Raw genomic sequence first — 27224 nt, forward strand, 5'->3', positions numbered from 1 at the left:
ACCCTGCCCTTAAATACAGTCAGTCCTTCCCAGAATCTAGCCGCCTCTTTCATGCCTGTCAGGACCCCCAAGCAGACAGCTTTTCCTTTCAACAAGTCTAGCGTACTATATCCTCAGCTGCCTTAAAGGTGTGTGAAGAAGGACGATCCAGTAGAGGAACTCCAAGGGCTGAGTCATCTCCTTCACTCCCCTGTATCCAGACCAAATTTCACCACCCAAATAGAAGTTTCCCATCTCCCTCCTCCATCCATCCTCTATTCCCCTTGTATCCTTCTCTCACCACCTGTGTCTATTGTTAATCCCTATGAGAAATCCTGTCAGAGGCTTGACTTCAGTCTCTCACACTCTTAAATTTGGGATGGAGCTAGGATGTTACGGAAAGATGAAGATTCTGATATTTATTCCCTTTCCTCTCAGCCCTGCTTTGGAAAGGGGACTCTGTTTCATATGTGTATAAATCCTAAAGGAGCATCTGCTGAGCAAAATGCCAGTCAGTACTTGCTCTCAAAGCCTTACAGTTTGATAGGCATGATGGGGAGTAGGGGCTGACAGGCACACAACTACAATGTCAAGTTGAAGGTAGTAGGAAAAAGTAATGAACGAAGGATTTTTTGAGCACTGAGATGGAGCTAGATCTTATCAGCTTGAAGGGATCAGGAAAGATGCCATGAGGCCATCAGGATCTGAGGCTGAGAACTAAGAGGTAGAGATGGGGAAGAGGGAAGAGATATCTTGCAGAAGGCACAGTCTGAGCAAAAAGTCCAGAGGCTGGAAAGTTCCAAGTGAGAGTGGGGATTAGATACTGCAGTATTATAACAGTCTGAAGAGACCAACTGGGAAGAATAAAGGGGCTGGGGAGTAAGGGACCGCTAGATATAGAGGTAAGCAGGGAGGCATGGAAGAACATGGTGAAAGTTACTTACTTGCCTCTCTCTCTCTACAGGTGCTACCACATTACAGGAACTTCGGAAAACTGGTGAATCCCCAACATCTGATCCTTTATTCTTATTGACTTCCAGTCTTGTTTATAGTCCTACCCCTGACCATACTGCTCCTGATTCTGGACACAGCCCTCCAGGCCTCCCCAAATCTACAGAAACCCATAAACCAAAACACCACTGCAACACCACACACCATTCCCGACCTATTCACAAACCTATAGAAAACCCCAAAATTGCAGATCACAAAAGCTCTACAACTCATCACGAAGTTCCTCCCACTTCTGAACAAAACCCCAGGAATCAGGGAAAAGACCGGAATCGACGCTCTATTGAGTCTTCAGACTCCAGGAACAATCATAATAGATCTTCTGGTGAAAAATATCCAACCCCAACACCCAGGAGGAAAACAACTTGTAGCAAGTCCACCATAACAAAACCAAGAATTACAAGAAACTCAGCAAAAACTTCAGAAAAAACCATCACTACTTTGAATAATAAAAACACCACCTCACACAATACTACAGTTCCTTTAACCAAGTCGGTCAGTTCAGAGACAAACAAAAAACCCACAGCTTCCTCAGGAAACACAAAAGAAACTCAAGATAAAACAACAGTACTCCCAGGAAAGACTACAACAACCACAGGGACATCATACAATGCTACAAAAACAAAAGGAGACTCAAAAACAGCTGAAGATCACACCATAGGTGCTAACAGAACTAAAATCGCCCCAGACACCACCAGATCTCCAGTAGAAAAGACCATGTTGACTCATGCGAAGATCACAACAGCCATAGCAAAGACCAAAGAGCAACCAGACAAGACCATTACAGCCAGTAAGAACAATAGAACCCCAGAAAAGACCACAGAATATCCACAACAGACCATATCCGCCCCTGAGAAGAATGCAAGAACCCCAGTGAAGACCACTGAACAGCCAAAAAAGGACACATCACCTCCTGATAAGACCACAAGAGCCCCAGTGAAGACCCCAGAACTGACCACATTGGCTCCAGAACAGCCAGAAAAGACCATATCGGCTCCAGTGAAGACCACAAGAGCCCCAGTAAAGACCACAGGGCGGCTAGAAAAGATCACAGGAGTCCATGTGAAGGCCACTAAACAGTCAGACAAGATCATATCAGCCCCTAAGAAGACCACAAGGTGCCTATCAAAACCCACCAAATGGCCAGAAAAGACCACAGTGGCCACCAAGACTGCAAGATATCCAGTTAAGGTCTCAGGAGACAAATCTATTGCTACTACCTCTCCTCATCTAAATAAAACTGAGGTTACCCACCAGGTGCCCACTGGTTCTTTTACATTCACCACATCCACCATGAAATTGAGCTCCATCGTGTCAGAAGCCCCAGGCAATGAGAGCCATTCATACGAGAGTAAAGATGACTCAAAGGGAGAGATGGGGGAGAATGATTCATTCCCTGCTTGGGCCGTAGTCATCGTGGTTCTGTTGGCTGTGATTCTTCTGGCACTCCTCATCCTGATCTTCTTGGTAAGGGACAGGGATGCATCAGGAAAATGAACCAGTGGGATAGGGAGTTGAGATGTTATGGGTCAGAACTAGAATGAATAATGAGTGTAGGAAAAGAAGCATGATGGGGTGATGCTAGTGGGGGATTACTGTTAGTTGTTGTCAAGTCAGCTTTGATCCATGGTGACCTTATGTATAACAGAACAAACTGTTGCCCAGTCCTGTGCCATCTTCATGTTCATTGGTATGTTTGAGTCCATTGTTGTGGCCATTGTGTAGTGCCTTCCAACCTAGGGGGCACATCTTCTAGCGCTATATCCAACAATATTCTATTGTGATCCAGAAGGTTTTCATTGGCTGAGCTTTGGAAGTATATCACCAGGCCTTTCTTCCTAGTCTGTCTTAGTTTGGAAGCTCTGCTGAAACCTGTCCACCATGGATGACCCTGCTGGTATTTGAAATACCAGTGGCATAGCTGCTAGCATCATAGCAACACACAAGCTACAACAGTATGACAAACTGACAGACAAGTGGTGGAATGGGGGGTAGTGATGCTGAAAACTATGGAGAAAGACAATAGATGCTTGGGATAAGAAAAACGGAATTGGGGAAAAGGATGGGGCTGAGAAAAAAAGGGGTAGAGGAGGGAAAATTGGAGGATTAGAGTTAGAGTTTGGGGTATGTGATAAGAGGACAAGAATAAGAACAGGACAGATAAGGAAATTAGAGATGGAGTCTGGGACTCAGTGTGTTTGATCTGGGGTTGGAATAAGGATCAAGGTCTGGATGGAATCTTGGGAAAGGACGGAGCTACAGACCAATGATCAGGGAGAATAGAATCAAAGGGCCTAACACATGGGTGTTGAAGAAAGCAAATGGCATGACAGGTGGTACTCTTTTCTTCTTTCTCTTCAATCACAGGTCTCCTATTTTACTCGAACACGCCATGCACTGACCCAGAATACTGAGGACAAAGACCCAGAGGATACCGGAAGCCCTAATTCCTACCCAGTCTACCTGATGGAGCAGCAGGCTCTGGGCAAGGGCCAGATCCCTTTCTCACAATGATCTTTGGGAAGTCATCCACCTCCAGCTCTTCCATGCCCTACCCCTCTCCTAGATGTGGAATTAAATTTATGATTCCTATTTCCTGGACTCCAGGAAGGGCCAAGTGTACTGACAGTTAACAGCATTAACCCTCCATATGCTGTGTTCTTATTGAAACTGGTTGGGGACTGAAGTGACAAGCAAGAAGGATGTGAAGTAGAGAGATAGAGGAGAAGGACAGAATGATACAAGCAAATGTTCTCTAGAGAAGATGATGATCTGAGAATGAAAATGTGTTGATGGACATGTGGGGTAGGAACCAATACAAGACAGTGAGTCCTGGAGGGAGCATGGTTAAGTTCAGGAGCCTTAGAGGGCAATGCCCTGATCTGATTTGGGAATGGGGGTGGTGGGAAGTGGGTAGACTGAGGACTGAGCGCCCTGAGCTTCAAGACTGATCTATATTATTTCCATCCACTATTACTTAGAGTTTGCGTGTAAATAGTCTTGTCTCTGAGTTCCCAGGGACTCCATCCTTCTTCTTTTTAATGAAAAATTAAGGTCCAAGAAGAAAGGAGGCTCTATTTCCTTCTCCGTCCTCTTCATTCCCTGAAGGAGAGAAAATTCCAGAAAAGATAGATGTCTCCCACTCAGATGATTCCTCCTTCTCCCTCCCTATTCCCTTAGCTTTTCTAAATGTCTACAGTGGGGATCCTGTTGATTTGGCTTGCTGCGTTGTGGGTGGGCACTCAGGGAGGAGACTTTGGTTTTGCCCGCAGTCTTATCCACTGATCCCTGACCCAGACCTTTCCTAATGATATTCCCTACTCAATATTTATTTTCCCATCTCTTCCACCAAAAGTCACTTCTCACTTTCTTCTGTAGGATTCAGCTACCTTCTCCTCTACTGCCCCTATATTTATCCTTCCTCCCCACACTTCTACCCCAAATTCTAGACATTTCTTCTGTGTGCTTCCTGAATTTTCTCTCCAACTTATTATAGCCCTTCCATCTATCGGGCAGATAGAGGAAAGAGAAGTTGACAGAGGACAGCTTCCTTCTATCTATTGGTCTTGTTATAATAAAACGTAAACTATTTATAAATTAAGGATATAATTATTATTGGACTATCAAGTGGGAAAAAGTCCTGACTGGTGTTCTTGGCTTCTGACTGTGTAAGAGTAGAACTACTCTAGAGTTTTCAATTGCCGTTTTTCAGAAATAGATCACCAGGCCTTTCTTCCAAGGTGCATCTGGGTGGATTTGTAATCTTTGTGGGTGGAGGAAGATGGTAGGCTGAATTTCTCTTATTCCTAAAATGGCTCACCTTCTGGTTTTAGGTAAGAGCTGGCCCCGTTTCATGTTGGGCTTATTTTCATGGTGACAAAATGAGGAGAGAATATGCCGATTAGTAAACAAATATGAGTTTAAACACCCATTATACCCTCTGTTGAGGATATAAAGAAGTATAAGGCATAGTTCCCGCCTAAGATGCAAACAAAGGAAAATTAAAATTAAATAATCCAGCAGTTGTCACAAGGCACTACTATACAGAATAAAACAACATCCTAATTAATTAAACCCAAAATCAAAAGGTTAAACATTCGGCTCCTGACATGGAGTTGTCATGAGTCAGAATCAATTTGATGGCAACTGGTTTTAACTGGTACCATGTAGCATATTTATGTTAGGACACCAGCCAGGCCTGTGTCAGTCCCAGTTTCCCTCCCAACAGAAGCATGGCCCATGGTCTAGGTAGTGTCAGTGCTCACCCTTACCAGAGAAGGGTGGCATTATCACTGACAAGAAAGGCACTCCAGTTTGCTGCAGACCTTCCAACCTTAGCTCCTTCCGGAATCAAATACCAGGGCACGGGTCACCGATTTGTGGGACGCTGAAAGCCTATCCTGGACAGAAATCCTGACCCAGACATGGGTAATGCCACTGAATTACTTGGACTGGCTGGCAGCCAGGATCCAGCTCTGTACTGGATGGTCTCTAAGGCTGGCGGGCCTCTCTTAATCTCCCCCCAGAGACAAGCTCTGCTAAGGGCAGGATTGAAGGTGGAGGCTAAAAGCCTGGGTCCCAGAGAAGGCGCCTAGGTGCCAGAGGGGCCCCAGACTTAGACAGTGGCGTCACTAATGGGTGCAGGGGTGCAGACCGCATGGGGTGACACTGTCAGAGGGGGTGGCACCAAAATAACTGTCTATAAAATTTTTGTGCAGTGTGAGCTGTGGGCACTGGTGGCCGTGGGCGCTGGCGCCATGGCACAGCTGAGCCAGGTGTTGGTGTAAGAGGAGGCAGCCGACAGGCACGGGGCCAGGGGTTGCCCAGCAGGCTGCCCACCTGCTGGGCTGAGGCCTTAGCACCCGTGGTGCAGGAGCACCTAGAGGCGGCAGCCCCTGGGGGCTGGGCCAGATTCTGTAGGGTCTGGTACACAAGGAGGTCCTTGGGGGGGTTGACACCATGAGTTACCACACTGGGTGATATCAACCTTAGTGATGCCACTGGACTTAGGTCCCTGGAGAGTCTTGATGCAGAGGGACCCCTGGATTCTGGAAAGGGCTGGGAGCCCTAGAGAAAAGGAGGAGGATGCCTGGTTTCTGGTCATCTGGTTGGATGGTGACTCAGACGTGGCAGTTTCCAGGACAGGGTGTCACTTGCCCTCAGAAGGATGCCATGACCCGGCTCTCAGCCCCTAACCATTGAAATCCTCCAGCACGGGCCCTAATTAAAGCAAAAACATAACCACTCTGTGGCTTCAGTCCTAAACATCCAATTGGACCGACACCCTGCCTGCTGAGGCACGACGTGGAGTGGTGGGGGTCAAAGGGTGTGTGAGGGGAGGAAGGGAGGTTCTTCACCTGGCAAACGTGAACTATGGGCCCTGGAGGCGATAGCCATGTCTCGCTTCCTAATTTTCTTCCTTCTCTCGCTCCCATCACTCTTTCCCATCTCTCTCTCCAGCTAATGATCGCATTGAAATCAAGGGGGCGGGGGGGCGGAATCCTTTACTAAGTTCCGGAGCTGGCCCCTCGCTAGGGAAAATTAATTGGCTCCTTCTTCGGGCCCCTAGGGAGGCCACCTCCGGAGGAGCTCGCCCAAGGTCCTGAGGGCGGGGTGAGCGCCCGGCGCAGAGCAGAGGGACAAGCCTGGGGCAGGCCGGGCTCACCCTGAGTTGGGGGCGCCGAAGGCTGCTGTCCCTAGGGGACAGGGTGCTGGAGTAGCGAGGTTCCCAGAGCCTGCAGCCTGGCCTCCTTCCCTCGAGGCTCCACTTGGCTGGCGGCTAACTGAATCGGGCTTCTCAGGGAGCAGCGGCCGGCCGGGCCCCACCCGCCCCTGCGGCTCCTACCCGGTCCGCGCCTGCCGCCGAGCGGCCCCAGCTGCGGTCTGGCCACACTATGGTGGTATGGCTCGCTGTCGCGTCTCCTCCCAGCCTCGAATTCTCTGGGCTCGATTTCCTTGCCCAGAGTCAACATTCCTTTGTCCTGGTGCCCAGAAGGTGTCTGCGCTTCTTTTCATTCCCTACGGATAATAAAACAGTAAGGAGTGTTTGTGTCTTGCCAGCCCTTGCATCCCGCCCATCCTTTAATCCTCCAATCACCCTGTGAGTCCTTTCTTCTTAGGCCTGTTCCACAGATGAGAAGACCCAGCCTCAGAGAAGAGCCTTGTTCAAATGCATACACTCACAGGGGATACCAAAAAAAAAAAAAAAAACCTATTGCCGTCGAGTCGATTCCGACTCATAGCGACACTATAGGACAGAGTAGAACTGCCCCATAGAGTTTCCAAGCAGCACCTAGCAGATTTGAACTGCCGACCTTTTTTAGGTTAGCAGCCGTAGCACTTAACCACTACACCACCAGGGTTTCCTCACAGGGGATAGAACTGTTGATTTTCTCCAAACCTCAATTTTACTATGTTCCCTAGCAGAGCCAAGTTCTAGGTTCTCTCCCACGGTATGACCTGGGTGATGGGGGGTTAGGCGGACCACCTAAGGAACACAGTGTGAATGAGGGTTGTGCAAGAATAAGGCCAGCCCCTTCTTCCAGAATCTGGTTTCTCCTTTCAGCCCCTTAGACTTCCAGAGCCCCGTTCTTCTGGCCCAGCGCTCAGTGCCCAGGGCCAAAATCTTTTCTGCCATCCTTCTGTTGCCTTCTGAGACCTATTAACTGACCTCAGAGTCTCAGGTTCTCCATCCTCCCCTCCGGATGCCCAGTCTTCTTGTGCAGCTTACTGTGCCAGCACTTACTGTCCAGCTGCCCAGTGATTTGGGGACTGGTCACCTTCATTTCCCACTCCTTTGCCTCCTACAAAGACCTCTGTCCCAGAAATGAGGTACCTGCTAGAAAGCAGGTTTTTGCTCATCTCTGGCCCGGAGGGTGGGTCCCCTATCCTCTGACAGGTTTGATCCCTTGTTCTCGTCCCTCCCTGTTCCTTCTTTCCTGAATGCTGTGCTGAAGCTGGCTCTCTTCCCACTCCAGGCCCTGGTCTTCCAAGTTGAGAGGCAACTCTCCTCCCTCAGTCCTAAATTGTCAGAGCTTCAGAGACACCCCTCTCTGGAGAGGGAGGGCCCACAAGTTATGGCCTCCCTTGCCTAGTAAAAAGAAATAGCAACTATAAATGCCACAGTGATGGTAGGGAGCAAAGAAATTAAGGCAGGCAGATTGTGGAAGCAACCTGTAGAATCCAGGAGTTCAGCCGTCCCAGCCCCCAGGTTCCCCTACCCTTATTTTCTTCCTCCCAGAAGCCTGGCTCTGGCAAGTTTTAATCTTCCTGTAACTCACGTCGCATCGGGACACCAGGCATCAACTCCCCTTCTTCAGTCTCCATCTCTGCTCTAGGACCGAGGCATTCTAGCTAATGACTTCCCATGTGGATTATTTCAAGATGAGTAGAGCAAAGTTATTTCTTGCCTCCTGCATCCTGGTGCTGCTTCTCTTTGGAATCCTGGGACCTGGTAAGAAAATTATCCATCAATCAGAGGTAAGGATGTGGAGTCACAGAAAGTCAGAGGGAGACAGGGACCCCTATTCCAGGCACTCTGCTTGCATATTCTCATTCTCTTCCTGGAAGCAAAAGTGATGAATTTCTTTTTTGCCCAGTTCTTGGAAGTGGGTACTGACCTCAGCCTCACTGACCACGATTCTGACCCCCACCTTCACCCTGAAGAGCATCCACCTTTTACCCCTCCCTCTAACTACCAGCTATAAGTATGAACACAAATAGCTGCTCTGTTTTATTTCCCTTAGAATGCTGGAATTTACTAGCTGCTTGATAAATGTTTCTGTATCTAACTTGAAAATCCTAGTTTCAATATTATCTCCTTTCAATATTAGTTCAATATCCCTTCAATACTAAATAGTGAATAAACTGAAAATAAATAAATAAAACCTGTTGCCTTCAAATTGATTCCGACTCATAGCAACCCTATAGGACAGAGTAGAACGTCCCATAGGGTTTCCAAGGAGCAGCTGGTGGACTCGAAGTGCCCATCTTTCGGTTAGCAGCCTGAGCTCTTAATCACTGCACCACCAAATATTGAGTTAACTCAATACTGACTGTTAGTATTCATCTTGTTTAAATTGGAGCTAGGCTACAAGTCTAAAGTCAAAGCAAATAAAAATATTCCTTCTAGAAATGCTGCCTAAATTTAAATCCTTGGTCAGCTCTCATAATTCCCTCATAGAAACACATCTGGAGGAAGACCACCAAGATCCCAGGACTATGGAAGCTGTGAGTGAAACTAGCCTGAGGAGAGTGAAAGCTGGGCTCCTATGTTCCTAGCTGAGTCCTTGGGTGGCACAAACAGTTTCTGTGTGTCTACTAACCTAAAGATTTGCAGTATGAACCCACCCAGCAGTGCCGCAGAAGAAAGACCTGGAGATCAGCTTCCATAAAAATTACAGCCAAGAAAACCCTACGGAGCTCAGTTCTACTCTGTAGCACATGGGGTCACCATGAGTTGAAACTGACTCCATGGCAACTGGTTTGGTTTTTTGGTTTGCATTTCCTAGCTCCTTCAGCTGACCTCTCCTTGACCCCTTTGAAATGTTAAGTTTCCCTCCTTAATCTCTAAAACCCAAGTCAGACAACTTATAAAGCCCCTTCACTTCCACTGTAAGATTTATTGTTGTTGTTAAGTGCCGTTGAGTTGGTTCCGACTCATAGTGGCCCTATGTACAACAGAACGAAACACTGCCAGGTCCTGTGCCATACTCATGATGGTTGTCATTCTTGAGCCCATTTCTGCAGCCACTGTGTCAGTCCATCTCATTGAGTGTCTTCCTCTTTTTCTCTGACCCTCTACTGCACCAAGCATGATGTCCTTCTCAAGGGACTGGTCTGTCCTGATAACATTTCCAAAGTGCATGAGACTAGTCTCACTATCCTTGCTTTTAAGGAGTATTCTAGCTGTACTTCTTCCAAGACAGATTTATTCGTTCTTTTTGGCAGTCCATGGTATATTCAATATTCTTGGCCAACACCATAATTAAAGGCATCAATTCTTCAATCTTCCTTATTTATTATCCATCTTTGAAATGCGTATAAGGTGACTGAAAACACTGTAGCTTGGGTCAGGCACATCTTAGTCCTTAACATAACATTTTTTTTTTTTAACACTTTAAAGAGGTCTTTTGCAGCAGATTTGCCCAGTGCAACTCATTGTTTGATTTCTTGACTGCTGCTTCCATTGATGTTGATTGTAGATTCAAGTAAAATGAAGTCCTTGATAACTTCAATCTTTTCTCCATTTACTGTAGGATAGAATGCCATGGAAGTGGCTGGGGAGAGTAAGTGCAGGGTTCACAGAACAGACCTAGGTTGAATATACAGGAGAACTTTTTGTGGTGGGGGCTATCATGGGCAGACACTACTGTGAAGGCAGCGATGGTCTCAGAGGCTGTGGTGGAAGCTATAGATAGAGGTCTCAAAGTCTGTGGTGGTCTCAGCTGGCATTGTGGTGGCTATAGGGGACACAGAGCTTGAAGTTGTGTCAGAGGTTTCAGTGGACACTCTAATGGTCTCAGAGGCTGTGGTGGCAGACATGGTGATCCCAGAGGCCTTGGTGGAGGCTGTGATGCTCTCAGAGGCTGGTGTGTTCTTAGAGGATGTAGTGAGCACGGACGTTATTGTGGAGGATGTGGCAGTCTCAGAGACTATGGTGGTGGCCACGCTGGATTCAGAGCCTGGGGTATAGACAATCATGGGCCCAGATGCTGTGGTGGAGGGCTCAGAGGCTGTGGTGGATCCAACTGCCATAAGGTCCTTTACAACAGCACTTGTGTCCATCCTGTTGCCTTCCTCCTCCCTGCAGCCCTGTGGGCTCGTTCATTTTGAATGGCTTGACTTCAACTATTATTGCTACGGATGGCTTCCCGACTCATCTCTGGCCTGTCCTCGCCCCTGAAATCCAGTCCCATACTTCCAGTTTTTTTACAATAACATCTTCTCTTGGATGTCATGTCATATCGAGCATGGCATTCACTTCTTCATTCAGCAAACATTTTTTGAGCATCTACTGTGTGCTATGGGCTCAAGCATAACAACAATTGTGAGGACAGCACAGGACCAGGCAGTGTTTCGTTCTGTTGTCCATAGGGTTGCTATGAGTTGACTCGATCGCACCTAACAACACCAACAACAACTGTGCACTAGGCCTGGAGATAATCAGGGAACAAAGCAGTGACAGCCCCTGCCTTCATGAAGCTCACAGTCTACCAGGGAAGGCAGATATCACATGAAGAGTTACACAAAAATAGAAAAGAGTTACAAGTGTGCAAAAATGCCAGCGGTACACCTCATTTTCCCACCATCAGGTCTACAAGCACATCATCTGCACCCATTCTCTCCCTCCTCCCCACTTAACATGGAAGGAACATCCCCCACCTGAACTATAGTATCATCCCACCCCTCCTGCCTTCTCAGTGGGTTTCTCCTCCCCTCCCACATTTTTTTACTTCTTCCCCTCCAGGGTTCTTCCTATGAGCATTCAGACAAGCTCTGTAACTGTAGCCACAAGAATCACCCGGTGGAGAAAATTTAAAAATGTAAGTGACTGGGGGAAAATGCAAAACAAAATTTCAAATTCTCATGGAATCCAGACTATCTGGAGCCATGGAGGCTAGCTGAACCCATGAAACTATTGCTCTGAGATAATATTTAAACCTTAAATCAAAAATATCCCCTGAAGTCATCTTAAAATCAAATAATAGTCTGTCAGTTTGTCGTACTGTGAGGGCTTGTGTGTTGCTGTGATGCTGGAAGCTATGCTACCGGTATTCAGACACCAGCAGGGTTACCCATGGAGGACAGGTTTCAGCTGAGCTTCCAGACTAAGGCAGACTAGGAAGAAGGACCCGGCAATCTACTTCTGAAAAGCATTAGCCAGTGAAAACCTTATGAATAGCAGCAGAACACTGTCTGATAATAGTGCTGGAAGATGAGCCCTCCGGGTTGGAAGGCACTCAAAAGATGACTGGGGAAGAGCTGCCTCCTCAAAGTAGAGTCAGCCTTAATGACGTGGATGGAGTAAAGCTTCCGGGAGCTTCATTTGCTGATGTGGCACAACTCAAAATGAGAAGAAACAGCTACAAACATCCATTAATAATCAGAACCTGGAATGTACGAAGTATGAACCTAGGAAAATTGGAAATTGTCAAAAATGAAATGGAACACATAAACATCGATATCCTAGGCATTAGTGAACTGAAATGGACTGGTACTGGCCATTTTGAATTGGACAATCATATAGTCTACTATGCTGGGAATGACAACTCGAAGAGGAATGGTGTTGCATTCATCGTGAAAAAGAACGTTTCAAAATCTATCCTGAAGTACAACACTGTCAGTGATAGGATAATATCCATACGGCTACAAGCAAGACCAGTTAATACGACTGTTATTCAAATTTACGCACCAACCACTAGGGCCAAAGATGAAGAAAGAGAAGATTTTTATCAGCTGCTGCAGTCTGAAATTGATCGAACATGCAATCAAGATGCATTGATAATTACTGGTGATTGGCAAGCGAAAGTTGGAAACAAAGAAGAAGGATCAGTAGTTGGAAAATACAGCCTTGGTGATAGAAACAATGCAGGGGATCGAATGATAGAATTTTGCAAGACCAACGACCTCTTCATTGCAAATACCTTCTTTCACCAACATAAATGGCAACTGTACACATGGACCTCGCCAGAGGGAACACACAGAAATCAAATTGACACACTGGCTGCAACAGTGAGCTCAAGCATAACCACGATTGTAAGGATGGCTCAGGACCAGGCAGTGTTTCGTTCTGTTGTGTGTAGGGTTGCTATGAGTCGGAATCGACTCGACGGCACCTAACAACAACAACAACAACAGCATCATGCTCTTTTATAAACTATATGGGATCAAAGTGGCAACAGCAGCTTGAAAGATTAGGTAGGAACCTTAGGGGGCAGTGAGTCTATGTTAATGTGGGAGGAACAACTCAGAAAAGGAGGGTGAGAATGGTTGCACATCTCGGAGAATGTAATCAGTGCCACTGATTTGTATATGTAGAAATGGTTGAATTGGTGTGTGTTTTGCTGTGTATATTCTCAACAACAACAAAATTTTTTTAAAAAAGAAGAAAAACAAGTAAAATGAAAAAAATGCAGGTACCTGGGCCCTGCCCCTCAGGGTTCCTGACTCAGTTAAGTTTGGGGTAGGGGGTAGGACCTGAATTTTAACAAACTCCCCAGGCTTTCCTGGTGCCCTCCATCCACTGGACACACCTTGAAAAGCACCATTCTTCTAGCATCCATCTTAACAACTCCCCGCCCCCCACACATCTTCCCCTGCTGTGCCCTCTCTCAACTCACCTTCACATCCAAGCTTCTGGAAATAACTTCTCACAAGCACCATCTCCATTTCCTCATTTCTTACTCATTTTGTATGTGTGTTTTCTTTGTTTTACCAGAGTAATCCCTGCAAATCATTTTAAAATCCAGTAGTCCCAACCACAACAATCCAATAGTGCCCAACACCTAACCACAGCGTCACCAGGGCTCCAATAGTCCCATTAAAAATATGAATAAATAAACCCGCTGCTGTCGAGTCGATTCCGACTCACAGCGACCCTATAAGACAGAGTTTCCAAGGAATGCCTGATGGATTCCAACTTCTGACCTTTTGGTTAGCAGCCTTAGCTCTTAACCACTACACCACCAGGGTTTCCAATAGTCCCATAGGCTTATTAAAAAACACCCATCTGGACGCACCTACTCCTTTTCATGTCTGAGTCCTGCTCTCCGAGGCAACAACTTCCAACTATTAACAACTTTCCTGGTATCTGCCTTTACATATTTAAACATCATGCACATATTATAATGCTGTTCATAAACCAATAATCAAACCCATTGCCATCAAGTCAATTCTGACATTGCAACCCCATGGTGGCAGAGTAGAACTGAGCTCCAAAGGGTTTTCTTGGAAGTAATCTTTATAGATGCAGGTAGCCAGGCCTTTCTTCTGCAGCATTGTTAGGTGTGTTAAAACTGTCAACTTTTAAGTCGGTAGCCACACAGGAACTGTTTGCACCACCCAGGGACCTCACTTGGCATATTCTTAAGGAATATTTTTGAATGAATGAATGAGAAGTAGGCATGTGAAGAGTGCATATTACAGAGAAACTTAGACTAATCTCCCAGATTCTTCCCTAGTCCATTCCCGCTTCTACTGCTTGGTCTACTTTATACTAGAAAAAAAAAAGAGAGGGGGAAGAAATCATCCCAAGGACCTTTCTCCCTACCATTTCTTAGTGTCTCTCCACTGAGAGAACCTTAACTAACTATCTAAGTCATCAACCCTGAACTTGACCCTTAAAGAGGCCCTAAAATTCTGGCCTCATCCGAACTTGACATCCTGGTTGCTCACAGTTTGGGCATCAGAACCTGCAGAAAAGTCCCAAAACATGAAAGAGGATTTGCACTTGAGTGTCTTCTGCACAAGGTCTCTGTGTGGTGCAAATGGTTAGCCCTGGGCTAATAACTGAAAGGTTGGACGTTTGAACCCATCCAGAGATCTGCTTCCTTAAAAATTACAGCCAAGGCGGGGCCAAGATGGCGGACTAGGTGGACGCTACCGCGGATCCCTCTTGCAACAAAGACTCGGAAAAACAAGCGAATCGATCACATACATAACAATCTACCAACTCTGAACAACAAACACAGATTTAGAGACGGAGAATGAACAAATACGGGGAGACAGCGATTGTTTTCAGAGCCAGGAACCAGTGTACCAGTCAGCGGATTTTCTGGAAAAACTAGTTTTCCATTGATGCCTCGGAGACAGAAGTCCATATCAAACCACATAAAGAAGCAGACCATGACAGCTTCTCCAAGCCCCCAAACAAAAGAATCAAAATCTTTCCCAAATGAAGATACAATCCTGGAATTATCAGATACAGAATATAAAAAACTAATTTACAGAATGCTTCAAGACATCACAAATGAAATTAGGCAAACTGCAGAAAAAGCCAAGGAACACACTGATAAAACTGTTGAAGAACTCAAAAAGATTATTCAAGAACATAGTGGAAAAATTAATAAGTTGCAAGAATCCATAGAGAGACAACATGTAGAAATCCAAAAGATTAACAATAAAATTACAGAATTAGACAACGCAATAGGAAGTCAGAGGAGCAGACTCGAGCAATTAGAATGCAGACTGGGACATCTGGAGGACCAGGGAATCAACACCAACATAGCTGAAAAAAAACCAGATAAAAGAATTTAAAAAAATGAAGAAACCCTAAGAATCATGTGGGACTCTATCAAGAAGGATAACTTGAGAGTGATTGGAGTCCCAGAACAGGGAGGGGGGACAGAACACACAGAGAAAATAGTTGAAGAACTCCTGACACAAAACTTCCCTGACATCATGAAAGACGAAAGGATATCTATCCAAGATGCTCATCGAACCCCATTTAAGACTGATCCAAAAAGAAAAACACCAAGACATATTATCATCAAACCCACCAAAACCGAAGATAAAGAGAAAATTTTAAAAGCAGCCAGGGAGAAAAGAAAGGTTTCCTTCAAGGGAGAATCAATAAGAATAAGTTCAGACTACTCAGCAGAAACCATGCAGGCAAGAAGGGAATGGGACGACATATACAGAGCACTGAAGGAGAAAAACTGCCAACCAAGGATCATATATCCAGCAAAACTCTCTCTGAAATATGAAGGAGAAATTAAGATATTTACAGATAAACACAAGTTTAGAGAATTTGCAAAAACCAAACCAAAGCTACAAGAAATGCTAAAGGAGATTGTTTGGTCAGATGACCAATAATATCAGGTACCAGCACAATACAAGGTCACAAAACAGAACGTCCTGATATCAACTCAAAAAGGGAAAGCACAAAAACAAACTACTTAAGATTAATTCTAAAAAATAAATAAATAAATAAAGTAATACACATAACAGGGAATCATGGAAGTCAATAGGTAAAAGATCACAATAATCAAAAAGAGGGACTAAATATAGGAGGCATTGAACTGCCAGATGGAGAGTGATACAAGGCGATATAGAACGATACAAGTTAGGTTTTTACTTAGAAAAATAGGGGTAAATAATAAGGTAACCACAAAAAGGAATATCAACTCCATAACTCAAGAAAAAAGCCAAGAAAAACGTAACGACTCAACTAACATAAAGTTAAACATTATGAAAATGAGGATCTCACAATCTACTAAGAAAAACGTCTCAGCGCAAAAAAGTATGTGGAAAAATGAAATGGCCAACAACACACATGAAAAGGCATCAAAATGACAGCACTAAAAACTTATTTATCTATAATTACGCTGAATGTAAATGGACTAAATGCACCAATAAAGAGACAGAGAGTCACGGACTGGATAAAGAAACACGATCCATCTATATGCTGCCTACAAGAGACACACCTTAGACTTAGAGACACAAACAAACTAAAACTCAAAGGATGGAAAAAAATATATCAAGCAAACAATAAGCAAAAAAGAAGAGGAGTAGCAATATTAATTTCTGACAAAATAGACTTTAGACTTAAATCCACCACAAAGGATAAAGAAGGACACTATATAATGATAAAAGGGACAATTGATCAGGAAGACATAACCATATTAAATATTTATGCACCCAATGACAGGGCTGCAAGATACATAAATCAAATTTTAACAGAATTGAAAAGTGAGATAGACACCTCCACATTTATAGTAGGAGACTTCAACACACCACTTTCGGAGAAGGACAGGACATCCAGTAAGAAGCTCAATAGAGACACGGAAGACCTACTTACAACAATCAACCAACTTGACCTCATTGACTTACACAGATCTCTCCACCCAACTGCTGCAAAATATACTTTTTTTTCTAGTGCACATGGAACATTCTCTAGAATAGACCACGTATTAGGTCATAAAACAAATCTTTGCAGAGTCCAAAACATCGAAATATTACAAAGCATCTTCTCAGACCACAAGGCAATGAAACTAGAAATCAATAACAGAAAAACTAGGGAAAAGAAATCAAATACTTGGAAAATGAACAATACCCTCCTGAAAAAAGACTGGGTTATAGAAGACATCAAGGAGGGAATAAGGAAATTCATAGAATGCAACGAGAATGAAAATACTTCCTATCAAAACCTCTGGGACACAGCAAAAGCAGTGCTCAGAGGCCAATTTATATCGATAAATGCACACGTACAAAAAGAAGAAAGAGCCAAAATCAGAGAACTGTCCCTACAACTTGAACAAATAGAAAGTGAGCAACAAAAGAACCCATCAGGCACCAGAAGAAAACAAATAATAAAAATTAGAGCTGAACTAAATGAATTAGAGAACAGAAAAACAATTGGAAGAATTAACAAAGCCAAAAGCTGGTTCTTTGAAAAAATTAACAAAATTGATAAACCATTGGCTAGACTGACTAAAGAAATACAGGAAAGGAAACAAATAACCCGAATAAGAAACGAGAAGGACCACATCACAACAGAACCAAATGAAATTAAAAGAATCATTTCAGATTACTACGAAAAATTGTACTCTAACAAATTTGAAAACCTAGAAGAAATGGATAAATTCTTGGAAAAACACTGCCTACCTAAACTAACACATTCAGAAGTAGAACAACTAAATAGACCCATAACAAAAAAAGAGATTGAAACGGTAATCAAAAAACTCCCAACAAAAAAAAGTCCTGGCCCGGACGGCTTCACTGCAGAGTTCTACCAAACCTTCAGAGAAGAGTTAACACCACTACTACTGAAGGTATTTCAAAGCATAGAAAAAGACGGAATACTACCCAACTCATTCTATGAAGCTACCATCTCCCTGATACCAAAACCAGGTAAAGACATTACAAAGAAAGAAAATCATAGACCTATATCCCTCATGAACATAGATGCAAAAATCCTCAACAAAATTCTAGCCAATAGAATCCAACAACACATCAAAAAAAATAATTCACCCTGATCAAGTGGGATTTATACCAGGTATGCAAGGCTGGTTTAATATCAGAAAAACCTTTAATGTAATCCATCACATAAATAAAACAAAAGACAAAAACCACATGATCTTATCAATTGATGCAGAAAAGGCATTTGACAAAGTCCAACACCCATTTATGATAAAAACTCTTACCAAAATAGGAATTGAATGAAAATTCCTCAACATAATAAAGGGCATCTATGCAAAGCCAACAGCCAATATCACTCTAAATGGAGAGAACCTGAAAGCATTTCCCTTGAGAACGGGAACCAGACAAGGATGCCCTTTATCACCACTCTTATTCAACGTCGTACTTGAAGTCCTAGCCAGGGCAATTAGGCTAGACAAAGAAATAAAGGGTATCCGGATTGGCAAGGAGGAAGTAAAGCTATCACTATTTGCAGATGACATGATCGTATACACAGAAAACCCTAAGGAATCCTCCAGAAAACTACTGAAACTAATAGAAGAGTTTGGCAGAGTCTCAGGTTATAAAATAAACATACAAAAATCACTTGGATTCCTCTACATCAATAAAAAGAACACCGAAGAGGAAATCACCAAATCAATACCATTCACAGTAGCCCCCAAGAAGATAAAATACTTAGGAATAAATCTTACCAAGGATGTAAAAGACCTATACAAAGAAAACTACAAAGCTCTACTACAAGAAATTAAAAAGGACATACTTAAGTGGAAAAACATACCCTGCTCATGGATAGGAAGACTTAACATAGTAAAAATGTCTATTCTACCAAAAGCCATCTATACATACAATGCACTTCTGATCCAAATTCCAATGTCATATTTTAAGGGGATAGAGAAACAAATCACCAATTTCATATGGAAGGGAAAGAAGCCCCGGATAAGCAAAGCATTACTGAAAAAGAAGAAGAAAGTGGGAGGCCTCACTCTACCTGAATTCAGAACCTATTATATAGCCACAGTAGTCAAAACAGCCTGGTACAACAACAGGCACATAGACCAATGGAACAGAATTGAGAATCCAGATATAAATCCATCCATGTATGAGCAGCTGATATTTGACAAAGGCCCAGTGTCAGTTAATTGGGGAAAAGATAGTCTTTTTAACAAATGGTGCTGGCATAACTGGATATCCATTTGCAAAAAAATGAAACAGGACCCATACCTCACACCATGCACAGAAACTAACTCCAAGTGGATCAAAGACCTAAACATAAAGACTAAAACGATAAAGATCATGGAAGAAAAAATAGGGACAAGCCTAGGAGCCCTAATACAGGGCATACACAGAATACAAAACATTACCAAAAATGATGAAGAGAAACCAGATAACTGGGAGCTCCTAAAAATCAAACACCTATGCTCATCTAAAGACTTCACCAAAAGAGTAAAAAGACCACCTACAGACTGGGAAAGAATTTTCAGCTATGACATCTCAGACCAGCGCCTGATCTCTAAAATCTACATGATTCTGTCAAAACTCAACCACAAAAAGACAAACAACCCAATCAAGAAGTGGGCAAAGGATATGAACACACATTTCACTAAAGAAGATATTCAGGCAGCTAACAGATACATGAGAAAATGCTCCCGATCGTTAGCCATTAGAGAAATGCAAATTAAAACTACGATGAGATTCCATCTCACTCCAACAAGGCTGGCATTAATCCAAAAAACACAAAATAAGAAATGTTGGAGAGGCTGCGGAGAGATTGGAACTCTCATACACTGCTGGTGGGAATGTAAAATGGTACAACCACTTTGGAAATCCATCTGGCGTTATCTTAAACAGTTAGAAATAGAACTACCATGCAACCCAGAAATCCCACTCCTAGGAATATACCCTAGAGATACAAGAGCCTTCACACAAACAGATATATGCACACCCATGTTTATTGCAGCTCTGTTTACAATAGCAAAAAGCTGGAAGCAACCAAGGTGTCCATCAACGGATGAATGGATAAATAAATTGTGGTATATTCACACAATGGAATACTACGCATCGATAAAGAACAGTGACGAATCTCTGAAACATTTCATAACATGGAGGAATCTGGAAGGCATTATGCTGAGCGAAATGAGTCAGAGGCAAAAGGACAAATATTGTATAAGACCACTATTATAAGATAGTGAGAAATAGAAAAAACTGAGAAGAACACATACTTTTGTAGTTACGAAGAGGGGAGGGAAGAAGGGAGGGAGAGGGTTTTTTATTGATCAATCAGTAGATAAGAACTGCTTTGGGTGAAGGGAAAGACAACACTCAATACAAGGAAGGTCAGCCCAATTGGACTGGACTAAAAGCAAAGAGGTTTCTGGGATAAAATGAACGCTTCAAAGGTCAGCGGAGCAGGGGCGGGGGTCTGGGGAACATGGTTTGCGGGGACTTCTAAGTCAATTGGCAAAATAATTCTATTATGAAAACATTCTGCATCCCACTTTGAAATGTGGAGTCTGGGGTCTTAAATGCTAACAAGCGGCCAACTAAGATGCATCAATTGGTCTCAACCCACCTGGAGCAAAGGAAAATGAAAAACACCAAGGTCACACGACAACTAAGAGCCCAAGAGACAGAAAGGGCCACATGAACCAGAGACCTACATCATCCTGAGACCAGAAGAACTAGTTGGTGCCCGGCCACAATCGATGACTGCCTTGTCAGGGAGCACAACAGAGAACTCCTGAGGGAGCAGGAGATCAGTGGGATGCAGACCCCAAATTCTCATAAAAAGACCATACTTAATGGTCTGACTGCGACTAGAGGAATCCCAGTGGCAATGCTCCCCAGACCTTTTGTTGGCACAGGACAGGAACCATTCCCGAAGACAACTCATCAGACATGAAAGGGACTGGTCAGCGGTGGTGGGGGGGGGGGTGGGGGGGGAGATGCTGATGAAGAGGGAGCTAATTAAATCAGTTGGACACTTGAGAGTGTGTTGGCAACTCTTGACTGGAGGGGGGATGGGAAGATAGAGAGAGAGGGAAGATGGCAAAATTGACACGAAACGAGAGACTGAAAGGGCTGACTCAATAGGGGGAGAGCAAGTGGGAGAAGGGAGTAAGATGTATGTAAACTTACATGTGACAGACTGATTGGATTTGTAAATGTTCACCTGAAGCTTAATAAAAGTTAATTAAAAAACAAATTACAGCCAAGAAAGTCCCATGGGGCAGTTCTATTCTGTAACACATGGGGTTGCCATGAACGGACTCGATGGCAAAAGTTTGCTTTTTTGGGTCTCTGATTAAGCTGCCCTCCTATTTTGTTGTGTCTCCTTGTTACTTCCACCTGACTAAAGGAATCCTTCTGTGGGAATCATTCCAGATTACCTCGATGAGGTTTTTAAACACTATTCTTTCTCCCTTTTTTGAAACCCAACTATCCTTAGTGTTAAAACACAAAATTAGAGATGATCAGAGCTTCTGTTTGTGTCTCCTCCTTAACGTGGTTTAGATTTTAAGATTCACCTAGCCCAACATAGTGCCAAAAAAAAAAAAAAAAAAGGCATAGGACCCTGATCACAAAGTTCTTTAAGAAAGGAAGAAGTGCAAAACGAATTGGTCAGAGAATTTATGTATTTAGTACAGACACAGAGTTAAATAAGTAATCAGGCCCTTAACAGCCACATACTCAAGGGCAGGGTAGGGGAGGGGATGAAGACAAACATGCAACTGTAAACGCTATAACCTCTAAAATAAATATTTCCAAATAAAAGGTTAACTGCAATCTAGACATCCGTAGTTCTGCTGACTGGAGGAAACAAGAAAAACAGATATGCACAATGCTCCTAATTAAATATCAATAATGTAAAAGTTGGTGACTGCATAAAAATCGATGTGTTTCAGGAACAACTACAACCCCTGAGCCCACTTTAGCCTCTGAGCCCACCACATCCTCTACCACATTTTTTAGGGATACTATATCATCCAAGACATACTCAGAGAACACCACGGCCTCAAAGCTTCAGAGCCCATTGCAGTCACCAGAATGTTTTGTAAGACTATCACATCTGCCACCACAGGCTCTGACACCACGATTGCCTTTTCCAAGAATTCAGAAATCAATATGACCTCATCCCAGGCCTCTGAGACCAACACATCCTCTTCCATGACTTCTGAGACAACCACAGCCTCAGAGACCACTGCAGAGTCTGTGTCCGCAATGGACTCCATAATAGATCTGAGACCATCTTGCCGTATACCACAGCATCTGTACCCACCAAAGTCTCCACCACAGCCTCTGAGACCATCTTCCTCTCCAGTACAGCCTCTGCACCCATAACAGCCTCCAGCATAGTCTCTGAGATCACCACACCCTCCGTGACAATGCCTGTGCCCACCAGGGCCTCAACAGCACCCTCTGAGAACATCGCGTCCTCTGTGATAACATCTATGTCAACCACATTGCCCACAACATCCTCTCAGATCACCGCATGCTTTACTACAGCCGTCAACACTTCTGAGATCACCATGGTCTCTGTGAAAACTTCTGTGCCCACCGTGGCCTTCAATTCAGGCTTTGAATCTACTGTGGCCTTCACCACAGCCTCTGAAACCTCTAGGTCCTCACAAAAACTTCTGTGTCCACAACCACCTACACCACAGTCTCTGAAACCACTATAGTCTCCCCTGAAGGCTCTGTGACAACTGCAGGGCTTGTGCCCTCCATAGCCACAATGCCTGCCAATACCACCACTGCCTACACCTCAGTCTTTGAAACCACCCCGGCTTTCCAGACTATGTCTATGCCCATCCTATATACAACTACAGCCTCTGAGAACACCATACCCACCACAGCAACATTCGTGCCCACCACAGTCTTCACCATCCCAGGCTCTGAGACCAACAGATCCTCCATTACAGCCTCTGAGGCCACCATGACCTCCTCCACACCCTATGAGACCATCGTAGGCTCTGATATCACTGTAGTCTTGCGTGTAGCTTCTGAAACCATCAGGTCTTCTACAAGAGCACCTGTGTGCATTCAGGCTTCCGCCACAGCCTCGGAAAACACTATAGGCTCTGAAACCACCATGGCCACTGAAAACACCACAGCCACTGAGATAACCTTGCTCTCCATCACAGCATTGGTGCCCACCATGGTCTTTACCTCGTCCTCTGCAACCACCAAAAACTCTGAGACCACCCCAGGTGCTAAGACCAACAGATCCTCCATTACAGCCTCTGAGACCACCAAGACGTCTTCCACACCCTATGAGACCATTGAAGGCTCTGAAATCACTACAGTCTCTCCCATAGATTCTGAGACCATCAGATCCTCTATGACAGCACCTGTGTCCATCCTGGCTTCTACCACAGACTCGGAAGACCCTATAGGCTCTGAAACTACCATAGCCACTGAGGTGACTTTGCTCTCCCCTACAGCATTGGTGCCCAACAATGTCTTCACTTCATCCTCTGCAACCACCCAAATCTCTGAGACCACCCCAGGCTCTGAGACCAAAAGATCCTCCATTATAGCCTCTGAGACCACCGAGACCTCTTCCACACCCTATGAGACCATTGAAGTCTCTGAAATCACTACAGTCTCCCCCACAGATACTGAGATCATCAGGTTCTTTACAACAGCATCTGTGTCCACCCTGGCTTCCACCACAGCCTCAGAAAACACTATAGGCTCTGAAACCACCACAGACTCTGAGATCACCTTAGCTTCTACCACAGCCTCTGAGACCACTGAAGAATCAGTGTCCATAGTTGGGTCCACCACAGCCTCTGAGTCCTCCACCACAGCATCCATGCCCATGGTAATCTGTACCCCAGGCTCTGACTCCAGAATGGCCTCCACCATAGTCTCTGAGACTACCACATCCTCCACAATAAGGTCTGTGCTCACCACAGCCTCCACCACAGGATCTAAGAACACAATAGACTCTGAGAGCTCCATAGCCTCCACCGAAGTCTCTGAGATAACCATGTCTGCCACCACAGCCTTTGAGACCATTAAAGTGTCCAGTGAAACTTCTGAGACAACTTCAGAGTCTGTGTCCCCCATAGCCACTGCAATGCCTGCTGAGACCACCACAGCTTCCACCATAGGATCTGAAATCAGCATGGCCTCCAGTACATCCTCTGAGATCACGTCAGAACCTGCTAATACTAAGGTTTCCACCACAGGCTTTAAGACCATCATGCCATTCACAACAGCATCTTTCACCACTACAGCCTCCCCACAGACTCTGAGACTATCAAGTCCTCTGTACTTTCCACAGCCTCCACATCAGCCTCTGATCTCACTACAGATTTGTCCACTTTTTCTTTGCCCATTCCAAACAGTACCACAGATTCTGAGATCCTGTCTCATCCACAGTCTCTAAGAATATCACAGTATCCACTTCAGCATCTGTGCCCTCCATGTTCTCCTCTACAGCTTCTGAGGGTACAATGATGCTTCCACCTCACTTTCTCTACCCACCACAGTCTCTAGTGACACCACAGACTTCACTTGGGCCTCATCACCCATCTTGGCCTCTACCATAGCCTCTGGGGCTGTTGCAGTCTCCACCAGTGTCTCTGAACTCTTCACCACCTCTGACACCACCTTTTGTGTCCACTGAGACGACTGACATTTCTACCCAATCTATCATCAATCCAGTTGTATCAGGTACTAAGTAGTGCATACACAGTGACAACCACCACATTTTCTTTCATTTCTGTTATTTCTCCTCTAGACTTTTTTTTAGACTCTAGTCAGGCCACCACACCAATTAAACATAATTCTATTCCCCCTTCTTGAATCCTACCTATTTCTACTCTGACCTCTTATTCCTTTTAGTGTCTGCCACTTCCGTTTTAGACAGAAATACCTCTTTGCAAATATTACCCTTGACCACAAGTTAATACATTCTATCATATCTGCTTACAGCAAAACCACCTCAGATCTGTTGACAACCATCACAATTTTGTCATATGTTCTCACTACTGTGCCAAATACAGTTAGCCCTATTCAACTCACCACCTGTAACACCACCATGGTGTAGTATTCAGTATATTGATTCCTAGTCCAGGGGTTAGCAAACTACACCTTGTGGGCCAAGTCTGGCCTGTTATCTGTTTTTCGAAGTAAAGTTTTATTGGAACACAGCCATATCCATTCGTTTAATATTGTCTATTTTTTTTTTTTTTATAGCTGTTTTCCAGCTACTCTGCATAATTGTGATAGAGATTGTATGGCTGAAAAAGCCCTTTACAGAAAAAATCTGTCTCAACACTTGCTCTAGTCCAAGACCAAAAACAATTTTTTTTTTTTTTTTCAGACTCTGGCACTTGCTTTCAATACCTCTTCACTTGCCATCACTACTTGTGGTGGATCTGATCCTACCTCCTTTCTGATCACACTTCTAGTCTAGTGACTGGCACTATTCTTGTATCAGATTTTTACCACTTCAGATCTAAGCACAACCGTTGGTACCAAAGTCACCACCACAACTGCTGTATTAGAGTCTATCATCTTGACTCTGAGTCTACCCATTCCTATCCCTGTGACCAGCCCCCGCCTTTTGGTTCAGGTTCTTTCACACCTGTTCCAAGCATACTTACCACAATTGTGTTAGATATTACCACCTCTACTCCCAGCCATGGAGCCCTGGTGGCACAGTGGTTAAATGTTAGGCTGCTAGCCAAAAGGTGGGCAGTTCAAATCTACCAGCTGCTCCTTGGAAGCCTTATGGCGCAGCTCTACTCTGTCCTATAGGGTCGCTATGAGTCAAAATCGACTCCACAGAAATGAGTTTGGTTTGGGTACTCCCAGCCACGGCTACTAATGAACCCATAAGTAAATTCAATTCCGTCATCTCTTCCTGCAGTTCCTCTTTGGCACTCCAGAGACTACAATCATAAGAATCAGGTCTTTCCATTTTTTATCCCAGCCCACCCATTTCTCTTTGAATGACCACTTCTAAAAATGATAGATTTTCCAATTCTGCGTCAGTCATGCTCCCATTTCCTCAGTCTTCAGCTTCCACCATCACCAGAACCACCACTGGATATATTTTACCTTCTCTTTCCTAAGACACTCACCTCTGTTCTGGGGACTATGGTCACAGGTGAATCACCGAATTGCTTTCTACCATCTCTCCTGCCACCACAAAACCTCTCCTCAAACCACCACCACTATAAAAACAAAAGCAAAAACATGAGTTTAACTCCTGGTGACCCCATGTGTTACAGAGTAGAAACTCACCATAGTGTTTTCTTGGCTGTAATCATTACAGAAGCAGCTCTGGGTGGGTTTGAGTCATCAACCTTCCAGTTAGTAGTTGACTGCAAAGTCTAACCTTTGTCTGAAGAGTGGGCTTCGGGAATGGTTTTAGTTCTGGGTTAACAGAGCACCCGGGGGCCATGACTTCAGGGATTTCTCCAGTCTCAGTCAGAACATTAATCTGGTCTTTCTATGTGAATCTGAGTTCATTCTACACTTTTCTCCTGCTCTGTCAGGGACTCTCTGTTGTGTTCCCTATCAGGGTGGTCATTGGTGGTAGGTGGCACCAGCTACTTCTGGTCTCAGACTATCGGAGTCTCTGGATTATGTGGCCCTTTTGTCTCTTGGGCTAATATTTTCCTTGTGTCTTTGGTGTCTTTCATTCTTCTTTTCTCCAAATGGATTGGGACCAATTGGTGTATCTTAGACGGCCACTCGAAAGCTTTTAAGACCCAGATGCCACTCACCAAAGTGGGATGCAAAACATTTTCTTAATAAATTTTGTTATGCCCATTGACCTGGATGTACCCTGAAACCATGGTCTCCAGACCTCAGCCCCAGCTCCTCTATCCCTCAAACTGTTTGGTTGTGTTCAGGAAGCTTCTTAGCTTTTGCTTTGGTCCAGTTGTGCTGACTTCCCCTGTATTGTGTGTTGTTCTTCCCTTCCCTTAAGGTGATTCTTGTCTACTATCTAAGTTAGTGAATTCCCCCTCCTTCCGCCCCAACCCTCATAACCATCAAAGAATGTTTCCTTCCATGTGTAAACCTTTTCTTGAGTAGAAGATAGATTATTAATGGGAGTGGAATACATGGGAATCGTGCCGTTAGGATATACAGATTGAGAGAGAGAAAAAAGTTGGGCTGCTAGGGAAAAAAGAGTCACATACACCCTAGCCCAATCAATCTAACACTAGCAGGGACAAACCTGTAGCCTCACGAAGTCAAGTTTGTGGGCTTGCTGCAGCAAGGAAGCCTGCACACCAAAAGAAATAGGAGCATCTCCCCAAACAACAGAAAAAATAGAGTTATAGTATTTGAGG

The 27224-nt window shown here is 44.3% G+C and overlaps 1 protein-coding gene across 1 annotated transcript; it reads left to right on the top strand.

Annotated features, from left to right (window-relative positions):
• The first annotated feature begins 1454 nt into the window (after positions 1–1454).
• MUCL3 (mucin like 3) lies at positions 1455–4526 on the top strand. Its single transcript, XM_023541665.2, has 2 exons — positions 1455–2454; positions 3355–4526. The coding sequence occupies exons 1-2, from the start codon at positions 1705–1707 to the stop codon at positions 3499–3501; spliced, it is 897 nt and encodes a 298-aa protein (XP_023397433.2). The 5' UTR covers positions 1455–1704; the 3' UTR covers positions 3502–4526.
• The last annotated feature ends 22698 nt before the right edge of the window (positions 4527–27224 follow it).

Source organism: Loxodonta africana, chromosome 1, assembly GCF_030014295.1.
Source record: "Loxodonta africana isolate mLoxAfr1 chromosome 1, mLoxAfr1.hap2, whole genome shotgun sequence".
Lineage (NCBI taxonomy): Eukaryota > Metazoa > Chordata > Mammalia > Proboscidea > Elephantidae > Loxodonta > Loxodonta africana.